The sequence below is a fragment of the Atta cephalotes genome, assembly GCF_000143395.1.
Source record: "Atta cephalotes unplaced genomic scaffold scaffold00041, whole genome shotgun sequence".
NCBI lineage: Eukaryota > Metazoa > Arthropoda > Insecta > Hymenoptera > Formicidae > Atta > Atta cephalotes.
Genome location: NW_012130105.1, coordinates 589,494 through 600,516, shown reverse-complemented (window position 1 = coordinate 600,516; position 11,023 = coordinate 589,494). Strand labels below are relative to the sequence as shown.

At 29.4% G+C, this 11,023-nt stretch overlaps 1 protein-coding gene across 1 annotated transcript; it reads left to right on the top strand.

Annotated features, from left to right (window-relative positions):
* Positions 1–1,657: 1,657 nt before the first annotated feature.
* LOC105622160 (DNA fragmentation factor subunit beta) lies at positions 1,658–9,942 on the top strand. Its single transcript, XM_012203590.1, has 6 exons — positions 1,658–1,717; positions 3,205–3,306; positions 6,335–6,464; positions 7,878–8,089; positions 8,816–9,426; positions 9,783–9,942. Exons 1-6 carry the CDS (start codon positions 1,658–1,660, stop codon positions 9,940–9,942), a joined length of 1,275 nt encoding a protein of 424 aa, XP_012058980.1.
* The last annotated feature ends 1,081 nt before the right edge of the window (positions 9,943–11,023 follow it).

The following is an 11,023-nucleotide window of genomic DNA, read 5'->3' as shown; positions in this document are numbered from 1 at the left end:
CTTTCCGAGTTATGGCATTTGAAAGTTACAGTGCCGTCGGCATTAGCATTAAATTTCTTGGAACTTACGACTATACAGTTTTGTCTTTTTTCTTAATTTACATCTTATGCTATCAACTTTTACTGATATCAAGGATTTTCACTATCTCATGCAAACCGAGATGATTCTTTGTTAATGTATTATAGCGCTCCATTTTTTTTTATCGCGCTGACTCCAATCTTTATTATTAATTGTAATTTGTTTTTTGAAAAATATAAGAGTTCAGTAGTTTAATTTTATTTAGTATTATTTTCGATATCAAATTTCTTCTATGTAGGTACGTGCGTGCGTGTATGTGTGATATATAATCTTTTCCATATATTAATGGATTTAAAAAAAAACGAACATTATTTTTTATTAAGTTTCAATTTAATTCAGATTTAATTAACATATACATTTTGTCTTCTATTAAAAAAAAAAACATTTAAATTATTTAATTAGTAAATGATATTTAAATATTATTATTTATCATTTAGATTTTTAAAAAATCAAATTTTTTAATAATTTAAAATTTTAATAATTTAAATTTTTAATAATTTAATGTTTAATCTAATGTTTAGAATTTATTTATGTGTAAATAAATTAAAATTAATTATCGTATAAATCTTAATATAAAAATGTAATTTTTATTAATTTATATTGTAATGTTTGAAAACAATTGAATAAATATACCATAGTCAAATTTAATATTTCAAATTAACAATATTTTTGGTTTAAATATATATATATATATATATACATTTGAAATTATATAGTGAAGTACCTAAATACATATTTAAATTTTTATTATTTGTATTTAGATACATATAATTAGATATATTTTTTTCTCAAATACATGTATTTTTACTTATGTACCTGCATCTTTAATTAATTATATTATAATTATTCATGCAAAAATATTTTTTTTCGGAGGAGTATTCACGTCGGTATCTGTGAGATACTTTCATGCCGCCTGCTTTCCTATCAAATGCTGCCCTCTGTTACATATCAGAACGCAAAACGAACCTTTAGTTCGCAGGCGCATCTTTCGGTATATGTATATATCAGTTCTCTATCTCCTATATGCAACCGGAATGCATTTCTTCCTCGTGTCTCGCTGATGCTGGAACCGCTATTGCCTCCTCTCTCTTTCTCTTTATCTCTTATTTGCCCTCCATCGCACTTTTGTCTGCTCCGACCTTCATCCTTAACGTATCAGTTCCACAGTACTTGCGTGGTAGCGGCCGTTTTCACAGCGACCTCACTACGAAACCTCACAACCAGTTCCAGTTACTAATAGTCCGTTTGCTACTTGATGCGGCAACAGTTATTCCTCGCTGCTCTCGCTGTCTGCCTATTTATCTCCCAATCAATGATTTCTTTTCTCCTTGCATTCCCTTACTTGTTTTCTTCGCAAATAATTATATTCTATTTTCTTACACTCGCGCGATTCTTATCCGAATGTCCGTGAACGCCCGATAAGAGTCACAGTGTCAGGGTCAGTGTGAGTGGGGCAACGCAGCGGCGTGTAAAAACGAACGTCAGGAGAGTTTGGTGCGGTGTGATACGAGTGAAGGAGTTCACCTCGTCTCTCTCTCTCTCCTGCCTGACAACCGTTATCAGTCTCCGTCGACGAAACATGTCTCTCATCGTCGACTGCTTTCGCCGTCTGACGGACATCTCGTCCTGCAAAAGTGAGGTACGCAACACGTGCTGCTTATCTTGTCAGTTGCGCGATAAGCATCTGATGTATTAGAATACAAAATAGAATGCGCTCTTTAATTACATTCTTGAGGAGCAACAGGCAATCGGAATATCTCTTAAAGATGCAATTTCTTTTTTTTAATAATTATATTTATTGAATGATATATTTGCTGATTAAACTGTATAATTAAGCTGTGTTCTGGGAATAAATAAGATATATGTAATAAAAAAATTCTCTTAATTATCGAATTATCATAATATCCAAGTGTTCAGTATATAGTGAAGTATTTATTATTTTTACCGCTAATATTATTGTATTTACTACAGTAATATATACACTCTTATTAAGATTATTTCTGTATTTATTTTTTCAGTGTGTGTGCGTGTGCGTGTGCGTGTGTGCGTGTGCGTGTGTGCGTGTGCGTGTGCGTGTGTGCGTGTGTGCGTGCGTGTGCGTGCGTGCGCGTGTGTGTGCGCGTGTGTGTGTGTGTGTGTGTGTGTATGTGTGTGTGTGTGTGTGTGTGTATGTGTGTGTGTGTGTGGGTAATACGTATACTATAAAGATTATTACTAAAGAGTATTTTTATACAAGAATGCAGATATTAATGACATATCACAATTTGTATCCAAGCTATAATTTTGTCGTTAATCAGCTATACAGGCTATTTGAGGACATTTGATGAATTTTAATATTAGCAGTTTCATTATTCATTCGACATTTGCATTTTGACATATCGCTCTGAGTGACACCATTGAATATAAAATGTGGGTCACTCGAAGAAATTGTGCACGCGCAAAAATCCTCTGAAATCCGATGGCCTTGAACGTGATGTAGAATGCAATTACGCGGTTACTTGAGCTGAAATAATCTAATAATACTCGACGTCCCTTAATGCAACTTATTTTACTAGCGGAGTTAAATGTTGCTCCTCATCTGATACTAATAACTATTATTTGATTTATTTTATCTTGTATTTTTATTTATATATATATATATATATATATACATTTTTTTATCATCTTCTATTTTTGATTTAATTTATTATTATTCTGTATTGCTATTATAACGATACAATTCAAAAAACAAAATTTTTTAGAAAATGAATTTTATAAAATATTATTGTGTGTATTTAAACTTTAAATTATTAAAATTTATATTACTAAAATTAATAAATTAATAATTTTAATTTTGAAGTGCAATTTTGATGTGTAACAGATTATAAAAGAATAAAAGTACGTTCTTTAAGTTTTTATTTTTTTTCTATAAGCATTTAAAAAACAACAATATGTCAGACAATATGTCAGAAAGCTTTATTAACTGCATATTTCATGCAGATTGCACAGCATACTTTATTATATATTTATATAAAATATTAAATTAAAAAAACATCTTCTAACTGGGATAAATATTTTTAAATAATTAATAATATTCTATATCTATATAATTAATTTATAATTTCCTATTTGACAAATTTATTTCAGCTCAAAGGCTACAAAGTGACCGATGTGAATCGTACACGAAAAATCGGTATTGCCTGCCGAAATTTTCAGGATTTAAAACAGAAGGCGTGTTCAAAGTTAAATGTAAGTATTAATATGAAGTAAATGATAGTCATAAATGATCTTTTTTTTACGCTAAGCTTTTTACGGTAAGCTATAATTTTGGATAATGCGTTCATATGTATGTCGTAACAAAAACCGTATCATATGAATGACTCAACATGTTTTCAAACAATGTAAACTGCATGCGCAAAAATGGAACAAAGTTTGTCAAGTAAATACGCGTATTTACATTTATTGAATATATATTTAGATGTTAATGATTGATATAGATTTGAATTGAATTTATATATTTTGAAATGCTAATTCACGTAATACACAATACTATTATTATATAAATAATGCGAGTTTTTATTTAATTTGACGCGCAATTTAAATGATGACATAAATAGTATGTAAATTCATATAGAATTAATAAGCACTTAAAATCCAGCTTGACCGCCAAGGCTTTTTTCCTTTCTTGTCATATATTCATATGTATGATCCTAGAAACTCTTCATTTAATATTTTTTATTAAATAAAAAAGCAATTTGCGTTGTTTAGAATGTTCAAAGTAAACATCATGTAATTATTACTTTTGATTCAAATATATATATTGTTTATAACAAAATGATCACGATAAAGATTAAAAACAACGGCCGATGCAGTTACAATTGAATGACCATAAGTTAATTATGAATTGCTGCTCAATTTATGGCTATTAAATGCTTCGTGGAATGTGGAATTTGTCCTTGCGAAAGCAAGAATAGTGATCAGTACACGTGCATTAAATGATTCATTATTGTATAGATTTACTAGACTCTCAATATACTTATTCAATGCATTTCTTCCTCTTCATTATGCGCACACTTAATTGTTTAAATCATGTTTAATATATTCTAGCTATTTCCGTCCTGACTTTCTTCCAAGTTATTTTGCAATCAGTATTGTACTGTGATGACTTTTATATTATTCGCTACAATCTTTAGATTAATAGGAATAGTAAATTGGAACACAGACACATAGCATAGGTCACAGTGTTTGCTTAATGTAACATTGCGAAAATAGAAAGCTATTCATTAAAGAGATGTACAGAAACTTGCATCAAGTAACAAGAATATTCTATAGAAATTAATACAAGCTGACAGGTATACTCTTGAAATATTGTCTCATTAAGTGCAGATATGATGGCATAGTTTAAAAATTCTCAAGAAAATAAAATTTTATTTGTATATTAAGGCTATACTATTTGATATCAAAAGAGATATCAAATTTGATATTAATGATAATCCAATTGCGCGTTAATATTTTGTTATCTAACTTTCGTGTATATGTAAATTTCTGTGTTAATTTGTTAGTATAAACTACTGTATTAATGTATGCACTTAGGAAATAAAATAAATTTGCATGAATAATATTTTTTGAATTATTAAACTGTTTAACTCAATTTTAATTAGATTAACGATGGAGAAGCAATGGCGATTTATAAAATATATTAAAAATGATTAAAAATAACTCAAAGGTATAACTTAGGTATAATTTTACATTATAAATATTTAACAATGTAATATTTAACAATGTGTTTTACTTGAATAATATGATTTTTATACATATTGATATTCTCGAGAAAAGAATCTTTACTTCTGTGATTAAAGTAATAGTAATTAGTAAGCAATTCAATTTTTTATTTTTTATAATGTAATAAGAAGGAATACAAATTACTGGAAAAAGAAAATGTTATTTAATTGTGATATTTAGTTAAATATTCCCTCATATTCTTTTTTTTTGGTATGATAATGTGAATATTTAATACAACTGCGATAATGTGATAAAAATACCAATAAAGAGATATAAATGTATTCTGATTTAATGTCGATTATTTGTATCCAGCACATTTTTTTCAATGACCTTGAAAGAGACGTAATCGGTGATAGCATTTCGCGGGTAGATAGGTCGATCCAGTTTTAGTGTGTCCTTGAAATCCGCATCTGGTCGGCCGCAACCGCTGGCTCTATCGAACCAGCCGGGCCAGGGACAGGAAGTGATCTCAATGTTAAGGGCGCGAATCTGTTTTTCGCATTGGCTCGAAGATCGATCCAAATAATTTCGTTAGGTCAATGTCAACTCGAATTACTCAAAATTATAAATATTCGCTTCTTAAAATTGACGTTCTTGAATAATATTACCAAAAGAAATTAAAAACAAAATTAAACCTTGCGTATTACATTCAAATAAAATAAAAAATTATTTCTAAAAAATATTACTAAAAAGTATTATCTACTAAAAAATTATTATGACAGCAGCAATTTTAAAATGACGAAACAATGTTTCTACTTCTATATGTTTTGATAACACATCGTTATAAATTTATTAATTCCTTCACAATCGGAAAAATTTGTTAAATTTAATATTTGACATTTGTTTCAAAATGTCCAATAAAATTTTTATGTTAATTTAACTTTAGCATAAAATGCTCAAATAACACAATTACAAATTAACACCAAATATATTAAAAATTTTAATACAAAAATAACAGTTTTAATACAAATATAATATGCTTTTCTACCGTATCTGAAGTAGCATCACATTATAATAATGATAATAATTTTAACATAATGCGATTCAATAATTTTCTCATATTATATATTTATACTTTTGACAACTTCGCTGTTGAAGAGAAAAGTTGAAAGTTCATAGAATACGCGGCAATTTACAATACTGATCTCCATTATTTAGAATCGTTAGAGAAATATGAGAATGACGTCGTCATGCTAGAGAAGTGATGTAAAAGTTAATGAAAACCTTGTGTTTAGCCTTGAGAAAATTATTTATATTTCCATAAGAAGATAACAGGATTACATTATGGTCTTGACTGATTTGAGATATAGAATATTTTCTCTTATTACCTCATTAATTCAAAATTATTAATTCATGAGAATTAAACGTTAATTAATTCGTGAGCAAAGAGGAAAAGGATTTCTTCAATGTAAATATATAAAACGTAATACCCCTTGTCCAAAGAGAATTAATGAAGTAGAATGATAAACACTGATCGATCCTGCGTTTTCTCTAGGTAACTAACGACCCAACGGAAGTGAATGTCTTCCTTTTAGACGGATCATTGATCGATGAAGAATATTTTCATACATTGGAACCACAGACTACTTTGATCTTGCAAAAGCCTGGAGAAAAAGTGTTATCCGGTTAGTACAACAATGTAATACGGTAATTAATAACATTAAGCATGCTTGAAATTGGAACAAGAAACATTTTACACAATAACAACAGAAAAAAAATTATGTTATGTTCAGAATTTGAATATTTTATTTTTAATCTTTGAGATGACTTTAATCGTTCTAGAGTTAATCAATAACATAATTATTTTATGGAATTTTATGGAACCTAAGGAATTAGGTTTACAAAGAAGATGATTACTATAACAGCATCGAAGGGCTAGGAAGAATTACGAAGTTGTCACACGGAAAATCTCTAATAGATTTTTAATTCTGAAATAATTTACTCAACTTAACAATTTGTCATTTTTTAGACAATAGAAAATATTATCATTTGTTAAAATTTTGCATTAACTTTTTATATTTCTTATAGGAAATTCGATTCTACTCACTAGTGCATTCTGATGCATATTATAAAGCCGTTTTACACTGATTTAATCTGAATAAAAGTAGTAGTTAATAGTAAATCTGAGTAAAAGTAAAATGCAAATATTTCGAATTTTTAAATATTTTATTTAACAGCATCATACAATAAAGTGTATTGAGGATTTCGTAGTTTAATTCATTTCTGTATTTATATTGAACATATATCTTTACATCAATCTGTGTACGACAGCTTAATGTGCACAAGTGCTCAATGAGTGTGCCTAACTGAATTCGCTATAAAAAAAGGAAGAACCATTCAGGCTGAGTTGTTCCATTTTTCAATAAATGTCAATTTATTCGCTCTCTTGCTCTCATTCTCTCGCTCTCTCTCTCTCTCTCTCTCTCTCTCTCTCTCTCTCTCTCTCTCTCTCTCTCTCTCTCTCTCTCTCTCTCTCTTTCTTTCTCTCTTCTTCCTATGCTCTTTCTTTTATCTATTAAATAAATTATCACAAGTTATCTGAAAATGGAGCACTAAGAATCATTTTTTCAAATATACATGTATATCTTACGTACACATTTGATTCTTCCAATTGATGCTGTTATTGCAATTACGATGTTTTTAATCATCGAAAGATTCGCAGCTGTATAAAGCTGACACTATGCTTTCGTTATAGCTTTTCGCTAGATCTTCGTGAGATTTTTGCATTGTGCGTCTGTTACGTAGTATTCGCTATAATTTAAGAACACTTCCGAGATACATTGGTTTAAAAATTCATAAGTTTATCATGATACAAAAATGAATGCAATGCGCGCTTGGCCTTACGCCAGAATTAAATATTCCAATCCAGTGTCAGCCTCTTGAAGCTTGTGAACTTTTTGCAAAGTTAGAACTTTAAAACAAATTTAGAACTTTTGGCAAAGTTAGGCGCGGCATTTTTGCAAAAACAGATCGCCATTTTTAACTGACACGTGCGAGGATGTTGCGCAATTTTTTTTTCAAGGACGAATGATTTGCAGACGCGGACATTCTCTATGAAGCACTGAGACGCGTGAACATTGATTTCCTCACTGCCGGCGACAGGGTGACGCAATTCCTGACAGAGAATCTTAAAGGAAAAGTCGCTTTGTTGAACAAAGTGTTGAACAAGGATGATTCTAAGACAGCGCTCAGTACAAGGGAGGAACATCCGGAGTGGTTTGAAAATTTGGAAACTAATTGCATAACGAAGGTATGTTCAATAAAATCCTCTTTAATAATATTTTAATTAACAACTCATATATTCCGACATCTGTTAAGGATGTATCATCCATACAATAACCGCAAAAATTGAAATTAGAAATTGTTAATATTTTATATTATAATGAACTATATATGTACACAAAAGTTGCTTAAATAACATTATATTCTTACTGAACACATTTTATAGTTAATTTATTTTGTCAATAAACATTAAATTATTTTAAACAAAATCTTAATTTTTCTATATATATGTGTACTTTATATATATATGTACTTTAAATATTCAAGAGGATTTATAGCGATACAGAGATTAGTTGTTTTGTAAATAAATAAATAAATAAATTTTGTTTAGCGATAAAGCCTTACTTAAATCATTCTAAATATTTTAAATACTTATACAAAGAAATTAAGATTCTTGTCATTATTTCTTAATTACATTTTCATTAGAAAACATTTCTAGTTTTTCATTAAAATAATTTATGATTCAGGTTTTAAACTGAATTTTTTGTATTACTTTTGAATGTGATCTAAAATAGTTTATAATTATCTCATAATTTTTTTCATTGTTTTGAAAATATGGATAATATATCCTTAAATATGATGTTTGCGCACATATTACATGATATAATTAATATTTTTTTAATTTACAAATAATATATTTTTTGCGTCTACATAAATTAAAAATTTTGAAATTAAATCGATCCTTTACTTATAGGAAGCATACATGCATCGCAGATGTCAGGATAGAATACGCACTTATCTTTATAAAACGATTGAACAAATTAAATGTTCAGACGTGTTCATGAACGATTACAAGGCGAGGCAACAGCTTCTGCATACAATAGCATTCTTCAAACTTCAACTTAAGCAGGATCACTATTTCGGGTATTATTTTGACAGGAGCAGAGCAGAGTCTGACACTAAAAGCGACAATGACGAGACCGATTATGATCGATGTTACGAACACTGTCCCTGCAATTTTGGTCGTATTGACGATGAAACATATCTTCATCAACGGTATCTACGTTTACCTCAGTCATCCGATACTAATTCGATTGCTAATTCAGATAAGATTGACGAAACGGACGCAAGGAAGTGCCTCGCGTCTGAGAAAAACGCGAAAACGGCGAATGACGATTCGGAGAGCTATTTTTATCGTGTGAAACTACGAGAAAAGCAAATTGCTATTTGCAATAAGAAAGGCGAATTCAAATGCGAAGGTCGGTGGAACACCGATGGCTGTCCCTACGGCGATAGACACAAGATTAATCCATACAAATCCAAGGAGGATCTTGTCTTATTCTCTACATGGAATTTGGATCACAAGTAAGATAACCGTTATGTAATATTTGTCCTTAATTGATGTAATTCATTATAATACACTGGATGACTTTATGAAATTGTTAACCATGTATAGAAACTTTGCGATAAAAATTTAAATCCAGAAAAATATTTTTTTGATTGGCAATATTAATATTTGGCCCTCAATAATTGGCAAAATTTGATTACTTTTTATCATTTACTGTTTGTCCCAATATTATACACACAGCAATCAATTTATTTACTTTGTAATGAATATGAATTTATAAACAGCGTAAAAACCGTTTAGCAAAGTTTATTTTATTACTATGAAAGATATTAATAAAATCGTAGATTTGAAATAATCTGATTGTCATCTGCAGAATTGAAAGATCCAGGACACTTATTCCAAAGCTGCTGCAGATCTCGCGACAAGACACGATTAATGAAGAGGACATCTACGACTGTTATGACAATCTGTTTACCGTGAAGAATTTAAGACTAGTCCATATCGTATGCCACGATAAAGGATCGCATAAATAAGCACTTCTGGAAGATAATAGGGGTTTGGCACATATATTACGCTTCCAAAAGTGCCAATCGTATATATGTGAATGCTAGAGAATAATACACCTGAGAATAATATACCTGAATGAAATGATCCACTCATATGTAATATATGTAGACCGCGCGATCTCTTCAGATCTCTACAAATAAGTATATTTAATACGTTTAAGTGCTGTTGATAAAATATAGATTTAGAGATTACTAATGTTATATTATCAGGCATACTTCCATTGCAGTATGAAATAATGAGCAATAACATTATAATAATAAAATATCCGTTTTCCCAAAAGTTCGAAACATTCAAATTTACATTGATTCTATTTGTGGATGATATAAAATTTAGTTTCAAATAATATTGATATGTAAATTGCATATGAGTTTGATTCCGCTAATTACTAACACGAGACGTTGAACAGAGAGTTGAATAATACAAAATCTATCAATATTATATAAATCCACGTATAATCTTAAGTGTTACTTGATGATCCATTGATAAGATCTGAAATATAATCAAAGAAGAAATTCCAACATACATGCATATTTATAAATAATTTAAAAATAATTGGAGATCTACAGAACTCTCACATAATATCTTAATTATACAATTCTTCAATCGGAATGATTATTCCTAAAATGATTTTCTTTATTACTCCGTTTTTGTTAGTATTATTTATACGTACTGATTTTTTTTTAAAAAAACAATTTTGTTTAAAGAAGTTAAAAATATTTTTATAAATTAATTATGAATACAGGGTTGCATAAGTCACACGCATAGGTAACCGTAATTTATTTCAACGGCTATAAAAATTGATAAAAAGAAAAACTGTTGTTTCAAATACGTCGTTAAGCATTGAGTATGTTCAGTGCTTGTAGGTATTTACCAATGAGTAACAGCTCTCCATTAGACTCACATCAGATCAGAAATGAGTCTGAGCCTCCGTCAGAATCAGATCAGAAGCTCAGCTTAATTAACTCTTGACGTGATCCGTCTTCTGATAAAGAACTGATACTCGTCTTGTGCTCTACAAATTGTGAAGTAGATTATTTTTCAGACATA

Bases quoted from the DNA above. Each gene is read 5' to 3' on its own strand.
- LOC105622160 (XM_012203590.1), top strand. From the start codon at position 1,658: ATGTCTCTCATCGTCGACTGCTTTCGCCGTCTGACGGACATCTCGTCC. The intron at 6,465-7,877 runs GTTAGTACAACA...AATGATTTGCAG, and splicing joins TGGAGAAAAAGTGTTATCCG to ACGCGGACATTCTCTATGAA. The intron at 9,427-9,782 runs GTAAGATAACCG...TGTCATCTGCAG, and splicing joins ACATGGAATTTGGATCACAA to AATTGAAAGATCCAGGACAC.